The 14,984-nt window shown below is 41.2% G+C and overlaps 1 protein-coding gene and 1 long non-coding RNA gene across 2 annotated transcripts; both read right to left on the reverse strand.

Annotated features, from left to right (window-relative positions):
• Positions 1–679: 679 nt before the first annotated feature.
• LOC112844644 (uncharacterized) lies at positions 680–1,289 on the reverse strand. The gene is made up of 2 exons (XR_003217385.1): positions 1,008–1,289; positions 680–929 (listed from the first exon to the last, which is right to left on the reverse strand). It is a non-coding gene; the product is annotated as an uncharacterized LOC112844644 (long non-coding RNA).
• Positions 1,290–2,106: 817 nt separating this feature from the next.
• On the reverse strand, positions 2,107–14,255 carry LOC102080441 (uncharacterized). The gene is made up of 11 exons (XM_025904260.1): positions 14,219–14,255; positions 14,013–14,086; positions 13,094–13,210; positions 12,849–13,033; positions 9,035–9,161; positions 6,974–7,169; positions 6,663–6,899; positions 6,337–6,567; positions 5,614–5,691; positions 5,406–5,462; positions 2,107–2,219 (listed from the first exon to the last, which is right to left on the reverse strand). Exons 1-11 carry the CDS (start codon positions 14,253–14,255, stop codon positions 2,107–2,109), a joined length of 1,452 nt encoding a protein of 483 aa, XP_025760045.1.
• Positions 14,256–14,984: the final 729 nt, after the last annotated feature.

Genomic DNA, 14,984 nt, shown 5'->3' on the forward strand with positions numbered 1-14,984 from the left:
AGAGTTTCTGTCTGATTTCTCAGACTTTTTATCTGATTTAGTGCTCAGCTCAGATAAAATAATTATTGTGGGTGATTTTAACATCAACGTAGATGCTAAAAATGACAGCCTCAACCTGGCATTTAATCTGTTATGAGACTAGCTGTTGCCTGTGAAATGAATGTTCATTTCTCTACCATACTTCTCCAAAGCCGTTTCAGAGAATTTTCGCAGTACATCCAACCGGCCTCACAACCGCAGACCATGTGTAACCACACCAGCCCAGGACCTTCACATCCAGCACGTTCACCTCCAGGATTGCCTGAGACCAGCCACGTGGACTGCTGCAGCAACAATCAGTTTGCATAACCAAAGAATTTCTGCACAAACTGTCAGAAACTGTCTCGGAGAAGCTCATCTGCATGCTCGTAGTCCTCATCGGGGTCTAGACCTGACTGCAGTCCATTAAACATACTATAGTTACACTGGGAAAAGCATCAGCTGCTGATTGTGAGTGGGTCAGGAAGTCACTGACTGTCCATTTACTAACTCGGATGTGTTTAGGAAACAAAGAACCAACCAGCCTGCTCCATTATCAAATCACCCAGGACTACAGGACTCAGCTCATCAGGACCTCACAGGGACTGCCTGACACAGGCTGTTAGATGTAACAAACACAGATTCAGACACATCTGGGATTCTTTCAAACAAACTTTTATTAAACACAGGTCCTTTCTTTATTACATGTATATGGATCCTTTAAAGTCATTCACATGTTTGTAGAAGAATGAAAACAGCAAAACTAATACTCAAAGTACAAATCTGCTTCTCCATGATCAATACTGACTAATTAAGATTCAGGAATAACTGATGAAGCCTCAGCAGGCTCTGAAAGAGGAGCAGAGTGAAGGATGAAGGTCGTCCATCAGACCGAGTGTGTCCTCAGCTTCCTGTTCAGAGACAAACATCACTGATGTCAGCTGTTCACCTCTGACCTTTATTTAAATACACCTGTGTGTAAATGTTACCTGCTCTCACTGATGAGTACACAGCACATGGATCAGCTGACTGCCCTGTAAAACACACACACACACACACACACACACACACACACACACACACACACACACACACGTTTAGAGTATCACACAGCTGTATGTGTGTTTCACATGTTTATATCTACCAAGTTAGCTCAGTGGTGCTCCTAGCTCCCCCTACAGGCCTCTGCAGAAATTACAGTGTACAACACACACAGGATTCATGGATACTCTGCTTCTATTACACACACCTCTGAGTCAGTGCAGATTATTTTGTATGCCAAAGTAAAAGCAGCTGCTGTTCTAAACAAACACAGGCTAGAAGTAATGCATTTATTACTTCCAGGCTGGACTACTGTAATTCATTATTATCAGGATGTCCTAAAAACTCCCTGAAAAGTCTTCAGTTAATCCAAAATGCTGCAGCAAGAGTACTGACAGGGACTAGAAAGAGAGAGCAGATTTCTCCTGTTTTGGCTTCCCTTCATTGGCTTCCTGTTAAATCCAGAATTGAATTCAAAATCCTGCTCCTCACATACAAGGTCTTAAATAATCAGGCCCCATCTTATCTTAATGACCTTGTAGTACCATATCACCCTATTAGAGCACTTCGCTCTCGCTCTGCAGGCCTACTTGTTGTTCCTAGAGTATTTAAAAGTAGAATGGGAGGCAGAGCCTTCAGTTTTCAGGCCCCTCTTCTGTGGAACCAGCTTCCAGTTTGAATTCGGGAGACAGACACTATCTCTACTTTCAAGATTAGGCTTAAAACTTTCCTTTTTGCTAAAGCATATAGTTAGGGCTGGACCAGGTGACCCTGAATCATCCCTTAGTTATGCTGTAATAGACGTAGGCTGCCTCTCTGCATTAAATCATATCCGCCCCTCCCTGAGCCTGGTTCTGCCGGAGGTTTCTTCCTGTTAAAAGGGAGTTTTTCCTTCCCACTGTCGCCAAAGTGCTTGCTCATAGGGGGTCATATGATTGTTGAATTTTTCTCTGTATCTATTATTGTTGGGTCGACCTTACAATGTGAAGTGCCTTGAGGTGACTGTTGTTGTGATTTCGCGCTATATATAAATAAAATTGAATTGACTTATGGTGAGTGCCATGCTTTGTCGTTATGGTGGTTACTATGGTTACCTTTCCTCTTGCCACCTTTTTTCTTGCTTTTGATGACCACCTGACCATAAGCGACGTCCTCAGGACCTGAAGACAGAGAGATGGATGGAGTGACTCGAGACGGAGTTTGGTCACAGACAAGCTGCTTTGTGAGTATTTTCAGTCCTCAAGGTCATGTTTTGGTTTTTTTTCATTATTATTATTATTTTTTTTAGATTTGCAGTTTTCTTTTTTTAAATAGTTGAATTTTTTGATCGGGACAAATTTAATCATTTGTTCATAAAGTTTGATTCCATATTCTTGAAGCAGGTTTTAGCTGTCACATTGAAATGTAATTATTATGTGATTGCAATGTTCAAAATTAGGTGTTTAATCTGGTTCCTATGTTGTGTTGTTACCACCTACTGGTAGACTTGAGTATGGTGCTAGTATTTGAGTTGTAATTTCATTTTGCTGATATAATATCTATGTTTTCATTTCTTATTTAAAAGAAATATGTATATATATAGATATATATATATATATATATATATATAATTACATATATATAATATAATATATTAATATTATATACTTATTCTGTGTGTAGCGGGACTGCCCTGTGTGTGTGAGTAAGAGAGAGAGGAGAGGAAAAAGGTAACGGTTAGCGACAGAAGAGACGGGAAAGGAAATCAGTAAATGGAATATAATAACGCCCTCGGCAGCTAGAGTTGTGTCGGCGATGTTCGCTGTGAGTAAATTGTTTTCAGCTCACTGTACACGGTGTTCGTGCCTTGGAGAAGAAATAAAGTTCGGTGAAGCAGTTTTCCTATGCCTCCTTCGATCTTTTTTACTAGCGGAGTTGACCTGTACAGTAAGCTAGTTGCCGGCTACGAGCCAGTCACGAAACCTTCAAGTAACTGCCAGAGATTTCCTTACTACGGTTCGGAGCCGCGAATCTGGCGCGGTAACAATCGTCATGAAAAATCTGTGTTATCTGTATTATTCGCTTGCCTATTACGCACCAGTCTACTGTTATGTACAGCGCCTGTCATGGTCATGGGTCGTTAGACCCAGCGTTTTGTGTTTTATATTGGTATCATCTTATGTTTTGGGTTAATTCTTGTTTTCTCTTTCTTAGGGGTTTTGTGTTTAGTGTTTTGTATACCTACCTGTGTCCTGCCCCAGTGCTCTGTTCATGTCCCTGAGTTTGTGTTTGTGAATTTCCTGCTTTACTTTAACAGTTTAGTTTATGCAGTCCTCAATTCCTGTTTGCTACTTTGCCACTCAGTCAATAAAGCTCACTTGCAGCACAGCTTTTGCCAGCATTTGGGTCCTTTTTCACTACACCACACAACTGCCGCAGCAGCCCTGGCAGCACTGTCGGACACATTTTTTGTTTTTTGTTTTTTAAATTTAACTGACTCCTGACAAGAAAGTCTTATTTCTGCTGCTTAATATTGAAGAAATGTAAACTTTTTAAAACTATGCGAAATTGCAAAACGCTCACCTGTGTGTGTAATCAAACCTTTGTAACTTTGCTCTGCTTCACTTCAGCAGCATCAGGTAATGTTTATATATTGATTCATGGTTTTCTTCGATTTTTCTTCTACTGCAGAATATTTTTAAGGTTATCTGCTATAAAAAGTCAGGCCAGGAAATTCTGCTTCATGTTTTTCTGTTTTAACCTCAGTTACTTTGACACAAAGGCATCTGCTGTGTTGCTCACACCTCTGATGAAGTCTCACAGTGTCAGCTTAGTTTTTATAGATACAAAAATATGGATATTTACTGATTAGTGATCAGAATTTTAATATTTCTGACTGAGGCAAAATTTCCCCGATTCAAATCAAATAGATTGAATCGATTCAGGACCTTGTGGATCAGAATCAAATTTATTCTAGAAATCAGTGACGACACCCAGCCCTAAATATTATACAATAATCTTATAACATGTTGTGAGCAGGTCCCTGCCTCCACATGATTATGTAATTAACCAGTGGACAGGTACGTTTATATATAATATACTATAAATTCTATAATTATAACTATATGTACTGTCACGGCCAGGCGGATCAGCTGCACGCTGATCAGCACTCTCTCTCTTCCTCTCTTTCTCGCCGGGGTGGAACTCACTAGGGGGTGGACTTCCCTGGAGACCCCTTCTCCCCTCACTCAGCTGTATATAGCACCCCCCCTCCTCCAAACCGTAACATGTACTGTGTATTTCTTAAGTACATTTTACACCTGGGAGCAGAATTTTTGATGAACTGGTTTTTAGAGCATCCTCTCTTCCTGCTCCATGTATCTTATCATGCTACACACTGATTCGCTCTCTTTTACACAAAGTCAATGCCTTATAAACCACTGAATCAGGTATGTCTGTGAAGGTTCTCACTCCTCCAGCTGATTGCAGTCTTGGCTCGTGTGATTAGGTAGAGGATCAACAGGGGTCCATGGGGACACTCCCAAAGAACCTAAAGTTAGGTACTCATAGAACAGAAGAAGCTTCTTGGATGAAACGTCTTCAAGAAACATAAAGTTGAGATGCTTTTCTTTCCAAGCTCCTTAGACTGAATCAGGCACTGAAGCAGTGACGTGCTGACTGAAGATTTGGATGTAATTGGTCACGTGACTCTGTTCAAACCAAACCTCGGCACAGTGTTTATGAAGCAGTGTGTTGAATTTTCTTTCTGCACATGCACTTCGGCTTCAAACGGGCAATCACTACTAGTCGTGAATTTCTGGGTGTTACAGTCTTAGTTTCTAGTTTGTCTTTTGTTTGCTTATTTTAATGTTTCTTTGTACCTGACTTTGAGTTTAGTAAATCAATACCAGCAATAAATGTGGTACTTTATTTCTGCTGCCTCCGAGTCCTGTGTTTGGGTCCTACCCATGCCTGCCACACAGCCAACCATCTACAGAAACATCTGATTCTGAGACAGCTTGATGTCTTAAAATCGATTTCTTTTTCTAACATTTCTAACAGAACACAACCCTGTGAAGCTAGTCTTATATAAGTACAATTCTATTGAATAAAGTTATCTGAGAAGGTAACTTAGATTGCCTGCATGTTCCTGTGTTTAATGCTCACAGTTTGTACATATCCCTCATGAACATACCGATGACACAAAGCTAACTGTGGAAATAGCCGAAGGAGAAAACTAAGAGTCACAATAACAGAATATTAGAAAAGTAATAATGATAATAATAATCACAATAGAACAACAGAACAAACATGTAAGAGAAAAAAATCACCATCATCATCACCACCTGTTTTATGTTCATTTGTACCTGAAGTTTGAGTCCTCACATCAGAGTAGACGGCTCGTGGATCAGCAGGATGTTTGTCTGGAACACACACAGATTTACAGACATTCATAGAGGTAGTAGTTTTCAGCCTTCAGTAGTACTCCTTTTAATATAAATTTAAAGAGTACAGTATGTGGCTACATAACACGCTTGTCTTATTTTGATGACAGCACACATGGTGACAGCCTACCTCTCCTGTTGGCTCTCTGTTTGATCGTGACATCAGCATAGGTCACATCCACAGGAGAAGGAGACGGGTTTTTATTTCCTGAAAAGAGAGGAGGAGGAAACACATGAACATGATTATGTAAACTAATTACTTTACAACATTATTAAACATTTATGCTAAGTGTTACTTACTGAGAAGATTAGCTGGTTAGAGTTTTTTGCTTTTCCAAGACAATCATTTAGCTTGTTGACACTAACATGTTATTACAGACTGAAGTACTCTGTGCTGAATATGATGGACTCTATGAAGAAATGTTTTTAATATTATATACTTATTCTAAGAATCAGCAAAAACACTTCTGCCTTGCTCCATGATAAATCCTAAAGAACTGAAAGGTGATTAAATGTAATGTCAGAAAATTATTCGTATTCTTTTTTTTATTCTTATACTACATTGTGAAATCTTCCACACTAAAATAATAAACTGAGATATAATATAGCTTTATGTGTCAGGGGCGACCCAAATATACATTTTATTTTGAAAGGTCACAGAGGAAATTGAAGAATCACTGAGCAGCATCACTCGAGTATACATTCAAACGCACCATGACTGCATGTCTGGATGAGTAAAACCCACTGATCTGGACAGAGGTGACCCAGTCAGTTCATTTATATTTAGGATCAGAAGGTCAGCACAGTAATCAGATTACACCTGTTCATGTCAGGTGAGTGAGAGCTTTCATACCTTTAAGTTTCCAGCAGAGGAACAGAATCAAACCCAGAACTAGAACCAGGAGAAGCCCAGAGACCAGACCTACTACAACTGGGACCAGGAGAGAGGAAGGAGGAGGAGGAGAAGGAGGAGGAGGAGGAGAACAGGGAGAACACGTAAGAGCAGTTTTTACAGGAGGAGCAAAGTTTGTGGAGGTGCTTGGAGGAGGACAGTGAGGAGGAGGATGGATGATTGTATGAGGATCTGGAGGAGAGATGATGAAGATGGTTCAGTTAGTTTATTATCAGGTCACAATGTTACATCAGGTTTTAAACAGGAAGTGATGTCAATGTTCTGACCTCTGACCCTCAGAGAGCTCTGAGGAGACGTTCCACCCTGATTAGTAGAACACCAGTAGAAACCTTCATCAGCCTGCGTGATGTTAGTGATGATGTACTCTGATTTAGGACCAACAGAACTTCCTTTGATGAAGAAATAAGCTTCGACTGTGTCACCATTCCTCTGTCTGCAGTGCAGAATGACATCACTTCCTGTCCTCACAGGAAGTGCAGGGATCTCCAGGATGACACCTTTATCTGACCAGCAGAGACAAACAGAGTTAATGAGAGCAGAGTCACACAGAGACAGAGACACAGCTGGAACATCTCACCTGTAGTCTCTGATTGGACAATGAAGGAGACTCTGTCACTCTGCTGTCCAGAGGAGTCCTCACACCAGAAGGTTTCATTGGGAGCAGAAAGATCCACAACACAGTAGGAACCAAGAAGCCCCCCAAAGCCTGGAGCTGCTCCACAGACGTCAGTGAGTCCTCCTCTGGTCCTCTTCACTGTCCATCCATCAGCTGTCTGTCCATAATCAACACAGTTCAGATCCACTAAAGATCCTCTGAAGAACTGCTGAAGGTTTGGACCGACAGAAAGAGACACTGGAGGACACACACACACACACACACACACACACGCACACACACACGCACGCACGCACGCACGCACGCACGCACGCACGCACGCACGCACGCACGCACGCACACACACACACACAGAGTAAATGTATTTGTGTTCTTGTTGGAGTCTCACTGATTGTTTTCACTTCATCAACTCACCTGCAGAAACAGTTGGTGCAGACAGCAGCAGCACACACACACCTGCAACAGGAGGACAGAGGTCACTAAAGGTCAAAGGTTAGTGGCCCCTCCACCACCTTGCATACCTGCACAGGTGAGGAGCTTCTTTCTCTGTGTAAATATGACCAAACAGATAAGCAGACGTTTGTGACAGTCACACAAACACACACTGAGGAGACTTATGAGGGAGGTGAGTGTGAGCAGAGACAGAACGGAAATGCTGGAGGTGATGTTAGACACCAGAGACTTGGAGGAAAAAGTGATAGCTCAGAATTGAACATGTTTTAACACTTAGATTAGACCAAAAAAACTAACAGGCACCTAAACACATCTGCATAATCATTCCCAACACCCTGGAGGACAGCAGGGAGAATTTAGATGCTCTCCAAGATTGGATAAAACTTTATTAATCCCTCAGGTAGGTTCTTCTGGGAGTTTCTGTTTCCAGTAGCACAGTACTGACATAAATTGCAAAAGAATGTAAGCAGAAATAGAAATATACCATATATACACATATATAAATACAAAGTATATAGTAGCGATAAATAGGAATAACCATTGAATTGCACATTTCAACTATTTTGAGTCTATTGCACCTATTCTATTGGATATAGAAAAAAAATGGACAGTGAAAAATGCACTACAGATAAGTTGTCCCTGCCCTCCTTTGTCCTCCTGTTTCCCCTCCCTCTCCCCTCCAGAGAGGAGTTAAACAGTTTGATGGTGTGTGGGTCTGTTGGTTCTAATTCCCAACAGTTGCTTTAGGACAAAAAATAAATCCTGTGATAAAGCCAATTAGACTGGATGTATTGGTATACAATATACACAGAATAATAGTAGTTTTATTATTCTTAATATTTATACTCCCTATGAATCTTGTCAAAATGAGGAGGAATACCTCAGTAGGCTCACTTTTATTAATGCATTTATTCAAGACTTTCTCCTTTTTTTTTTTACTGTGGATGTGGAATAAATGCCAGCAACAACTGGAAATAATATTGCTAATATTGCTACCAGTGTAAAATTAGACTGGTCAGCATTTAGTGAAGGGGACGTCTTAGCTGATCATAGTAATACTGATATACATCTGAACAACATTTCTTTGCCCAAAGAAGCTGTTTTGTGCAAGGATGTCAAATGTAAGAATGCTGTGCATAAACATGAACTCTGCTCCATGTATGATGATATAGTGACTGCTCTGTATGAATGGGGTACACAGTTTGATAAACAATATAACCCTAAGAAACCTAACATCAGACCTGGAAAGAACATGTAACCATGTACTTTGATGAAGCTTGTGTAGCTTATAAATGTTGGGCCATGGCTGGAAGACCTAAACAAGGCCCAGAATTTGAACAGAAAAAATGTGCGAATGCCAGATATAAATATGCTGTTCGCTTCATAACTCAAAATGAGCAAATGCTGAGAGCAGATTCTTTGGTCAGGAAAACGCTGTGTAACAATGTGACAGACTTTTGGAAAGAGGTGAAAGCTCTAAATAAGTGTAAACCATCTCTACCATCAACTGTTGAAGCTGTTTCTGGGGCAGATAACATCGCAGCATTGGAGATGTCACCATCCCCGTACCTCACCGGCTGACTCCGTGTTAGGGAACATGTTTTTGTTTTGGTTCTCCCTCTCTCTCTTCCTCCTGCTGTGGCAGAGCTCATTGTTGGCTCCCTCCCGGCCCACGCACCTGCTCTCATCATTGCACCTGTCGCTGATTGTAGTAATCAGAAGAACTTCTTAAGATGGCAGACCTACGCTACTCATTGCTGGAACTTTAAGCCACCAGCATCAGTTATTCTGTGATCACCAAGTCTGAGTTTGTTAGTCTTCGAGTGAACTGACGCGAAATCAATCAACTGTAGACCAGACAACAAATGACAGAGGCCCCAGAAAAATGCAATCAGACGATGAGTTTATTAACCCAGGAGAGGCAACATTAGCATATGTCTTCCTCTGATGAGAACACAAGGGATACGTTTTATATATCAATGAGGATCACGCCCCCACGTCAACAGAATACAAAAATACATAGGTGACAAACCATCAATGATCAAAATATGTAGGTGACAGACAAGGTGACAGACAATCAATCATCTTGTACTTTTTTAATGGCTATAAACAGACATTCTCTATTCTATAATAAACTTAACACCTCGGGGTCCTTTAAGGCCAATAGGGCTAATTATTGACCCTCGTCACCAATCACTAAATAGAGTAAACCGCCGCTGGTCCCAAACATGAATTAGAAGACGCTTAGGCCTCCGCTCAGGCCTGCTACTAAACTAATGTGTATTGTAAGCATGCATGCAATTAACCGACTATGTTCTCATCTTCCCTCAACATGTATCACCTGGACACTCTCACCAGATGAAGCTTACAACCCTTTTGGATGGAACATCAACTCTAAACAAGCACAGATATGCAATGTGTATAAAATGAACTAAACCTGTGACTAGAAAGGTCAATGTGATGACAAACATATTCAATATAACATAAACCCTGTAAAGTATATTAAATGATAAAATAATACTGTAAAACATGTTATCAAATGCATTTATCATAAGGCAGATTATATGGTAGCAATAAAATCTCTGAATCCCAACAGAACCTTGTACTAATTGTATTTTTCTGTGTGTGTAGATCTTCCCTGGACCTGTCCCTGTATCTTTGAGTGAGTGAGAGAGCGATTGAGCGTTGGAGGAAAAGGAGATCATTGCTGAGAGAGTGGAGTGTGTTTTCGGACTCTTCCCCTTCCCCTCGGACCCGGACCCCTCTCTCAAACACTTTGTGTATATTATCACCTTGCCAAATCACTGTAAATAAACGCACTGTCAGCTTTTGCCAAGGTCTGCGCCTGAGTCCGCCTACAAAACCCTGTCAGGAGAGCATTACAGTGCGTTCTTTTACTGTATGAAAAGTGAACCATATGAGGACAATTCTGACATGAGTAATGACACAATAAGGACACATGAAGTATATGAAGCCATTCATAGTTATCTGATAATAAAGCTTTTGGTGTGGATCACATCACTGCAGAACATTTAAAACATGCTAATTTAAGGCTAGCTCCCCTTTTAGCACTCTGTTTCACTGGGTTTATGATTCATGGCATATTACCAGACTCAATGCTGTGTATTTTATTGGTACCAGTTATGAATGGTAAATGGTAAATGGCCTGCATTTGTATAGCGCTTTACTCAGTCCCTAAGGACCCCAAAGCGCTTTACACTACATTCAGTCATTCACCCATTCACACACACATTCACACACTGGCAATGGCAAGCTACGTTGTAGCCACAGCTGCCCTGGGGCGCACTGACAAGGCTGCAAAAGTGAGCTGTTTGGATAATTACAGGCCGATTGCACTAGCCAGTATTTTATCTAAGGTGTTAGAAAGAATCTTCAAACCAAAGCACGGCACCGACATGTGCATATATGCACTCAGTTTGTATAGGGCTAAAAATGCATCAGTCTTCATGTGTTTCATTGAAGCCTCTAAGGCTTTTGATCGAGTGAATCACAGAAAACTTTTTGATAAACTGAAGAGACAGGGAGTTCCTCAATACATCTTGAGAATTCTCTTTTACTGTTACGCTCATCAGAGCATGCAGGTTAAATGGGGAAGCAGTATTTCTGCCCCCTTTGGTGTCAGACAGGGTGGGATTTTGTCTCCAATTTTATTTAATTTATATGTTGATGATTTGTCCATACAGCTGAGCTGTATACTAGGTAAAACATTGATAAATCATCTTATGTATGCAGATGACCTGGTTGTTTTTAGTCCAAGCAGTGCTGGGTTACAGGAACTTCTTTATGTCTGTACTGAATATGGTGTGCAATATGACATAGAGTACAATGCTGTTTAAAGTGCTGTCTTGATATGTAGAACCAAACAGGTAAATTTCCCTTTGTTTAAACTGCCCCCAAAAACCCCTTGAAGTAGGGCTGGGCGATATGGCCTAAAATTCATATCACGATATGATTTGAAGCACGTGCGATAACGATATATATCACGATATATTCTTTTCTTCTGTATAACATATTTTCCACACTATAAGGCACACTTAAAATCCTTTAATTTTCTCAAAAATCGAGAGTGTATGAATTCTGGCTGTGCTAACTGACCTTGAACCGATTTGGGTGTGTAAAAATCTGTTTAAAAATGTTCTAGTACAACTTTGGTAAGCCTGCTGATGGACTGCTTGATGGATTGTCAGAGCATTACGGCTGCCGTAGTGAGGAGTAATCTGGGTCCAAAACTCCGTTCACTTCAGGTCCCAAAGTCAAACAAACACTGAGAGTTAAAAACTGTCTAAATTCTTTCATCTTTAATTAAATCATCAGCGTTGCTGCTTTACCAGGTGTAACAATAAGTTTAACATCCAGGCATCCATGAAAACAGAATTTATTAAATTTAACGGAGTTATAAGTTAACAGGAAGTTAGCTCGCTAGTTTATACCTAAACATGACATACCATGTTCTGACTGAGAGATTTTTGAAACTAATTCAAACGTACAGCTCTGCTATCACTTCCAACATAAATGAAAACAGGAAACTAAACAGCAGTGACGTTTGCATGGTTACCGGAGTTGGACTACCTGGTATATAATGTTGTGCTACGTGATTGCTAGCGACACAGCTATGTTAGCATAACATTAGCACAGTGAAGCTGGTGGATGAACAGCAACTTTTTTCCACTTGATTAAAGTTAACATGAGGGATTCTGGTGGGAAGGGACAAATGCAATCGTATAGCAGGATGCTATACACGGGCCAAACTTCAGTCAGGAGAACATAATTTAAAGATGATAATGGTTGTAGCCGCTGCGATACTTTCGACCAAAACAGGCCCAGCTTGATGACATCATCAACATGCGCTATCGCGATAGAGCGATATAGTCAAAATCTCTATCGTTGGCCAAATCTATATCGTTTCTATCGTATATCGTTTATATAGCCCACCCCTACCTTGAAGTTCATAAAAAGGTGAAATACCTCAGTCACTTTATTACTGATCAAATAAATGATGACATATACAGACAGCGGTGTAAGCTCTATGTGCAGGCAAATACTATTGCATACAAATTCAGCTTTTTTTCACTTCCAGTTAAAGTGGCTTTGTTTAAAGCGTATTGGACACTGCTATATGCTGCCCCCTTATGGTCATCCTACAAACAATGTAGCACGCAGAAGCTGCACATTGCATATAATGATGCGATGAGAATTCTTTGAAGGATAACTAGAGGGGGTACCAGCCAGATATTTGTAGCTGTGGGTGATTGGACTTTTAAAGCAACTTAAAAGTACAATCAGTCCTTAACTTAAGAAAGTTAATGTTTAATTTTAGAGAATGACTGGATGGCTCTAGTAAACATATAATTTTAGCACTCACAGATCCGACAGTGAGTGGTTCCCGTTACAGAGGGGAGAGGGGACAGCCCTGTGGTGCTCCTGTGCTGCTGACCACAGTATGTCAGACGTGTTGTCCTTCAGCCTGACGTACTGTGGTCTGTCGGTGAGGTAGTTGGAGATCCAAGCGACCCGGCAGGGGTCCACCTGCACCCTGTTTAGTTTTTCCTGAAGCAGACAGGGCCAGATTGTAAAGGAACTAGAAAAGTCAAGAAACAGGATCCTGACCGTGCCTTTTCCCTTGTCCAGGTGTGAGTGGGCTCTATGTAGGAGGGACAGAATGGCATCCTCCACTCTGACATCAGCCTTGTAGGCAAACTGTAGTGGGTCCTGGGCATGTTGTACCTGCAATTGGAGGAGGTTGAAAAAGAGCTCTAGTCTTCATATGATCTGACGTCAGTGCGACCGGTCGGAAGTAATTCAGCTTACTGGGCCGGTTCTTTTTCAGGACCGGGATGATGCAGGATGTCTTCCATAGGGCGGGCACTCTCCCCAGTCACAGACTGAGGTTGAAGATTCTATGTAGCAGCTATACTAGCAATAATGCAGCGACCAGCGCAACAGAGATTTTGGGTCCTTTGCTCTATCTAGTGGTAAGCACAGCGCATGTAATGTATGATGTGAAAGGGCCTATGGGGGGGGGGGGGGGGGGGGGGTGTCACATGATCATTGAGTTTTTCTCTGTATCTATTATTGTAGGATCTGCCTTTCACTTTTTTGCAGCCGCTTTACGTGTACTAGATGTGTTTGCGCTTTGTCATTTTACAGAGCCACCATCGAGAGCTTACTAACCTATTGCATATGCATCTGGTACACTAGCTGCACAGTGGCTCAGAGGAAAGCACTCTAAGGCTGGACGATCTACACAATACCGTGTCACAGTATGCGGCAGCACACTGTATGAATTTGCAAAGAGGACCCAAAATGCAGACACCAAAGAATGTGGAACAAAACTTGAACGTTAACAAAAAGCGAGCCGTTTAATAAGGCTGATAAAAACATTACAAACAAAGGTCAAGGCGAACCAATAAGAAAATAAACCTAAACTGGGTAAATTAGAACTGAACATAAAAAAAAAACCTGAGCATGAATTACTTTAATACCTGGGACATGAAACATGGCAGCTTGGAAACAACTCCTTTCCAGCCTCCAACAGGTTTTCTTCCAGAATTGCCATGTATTTAGCTCCATCCATCTTCCCATCATCTTTGACCAGCGTCCCTGTAGAAGAAAACAGCCCCACACATGATGTTGCCACCACCATGTTTCACAGTGGGGATGGTACGTTCAGGGTGGTGAGCAGTGTTAGTTTTCTGCCACACTTAGCGCTTTCATTTGGGCAAAAAAGTTCACCTTTGGTCTCGTCTGACCGGAGCACCTTCTTCCACATGTTTCCTGTGTCCCCTACATGGCTCTTGCAAACTGCAAACAGAACTTCTTATGTCTTTCGGTCAACATTGGCTTTCGTCTTGACACTCTTTCATATAGGCCAGATCTGTGGGTTACACACTTACAGTTGTCCCGTGGACAGCTTCTCCCACCTGAGCTGTGGATTTCTGCAGCTCCTCCAGAGTTGACCATGGGCCTCTTGGAATCTTCTCTGACCAGAGCTCTCCTTGCTCGGTTTGTCAGTTTAGGTGGGCACTCGTGTCTTGGTAGGAGAATAATTTTTCCATGTTTGCATGATGGATTAAACAATGCTCCTTGAGATGTTGGGCTAGCTTGGGATATTTTTTTATAACCCATCCCTGCTTTAAACGCATCTACAACTTTATACCTGACCTGTCTGGGGGTTTTCCTTGGTCTTCATGAAGCTGTTTGTTCACTAATGTTTTTAACAAACTACTGAGGCCATCACAGATTTTCAGAGTAGAGGGGGCTGAATACAGATGCACGCCACACTTTTCAGATATTTATTTGCTTACATTTTGAAAAAGATGCATAACTTTTGTACCACTTTACAACTATGTGCTACTTTGTGTTGGTCTATCACAGAAGATCTCAATAAGAAACATTTAATTATGTGGTTGTAAGCTGACAAAATGTGTAAAAATTCAAGGGGTATGAATACCTTTTCAAGGCACTGTAGGTGCTAAATGATTCAGGTATTTTTTTTTTT

Source organism: Oreochromis niloticus, unplaced genomic scaffold (assembly GCF_001858045.2).
Source record: "Oreochromis niloticus isolate F11D_XX unplaced genomic scaffold, O_niloticus_UMD_NMBU tig00000678_pilon, whole genome shotgun sequence".
Taxonomy (NCBI): domain Eukaryota; kingdom Metazoa; phylum Chordata; class Actinopteri; order Cichliformes; family Cichlidae; genus Oreochromis; species Oreochromis niloticus.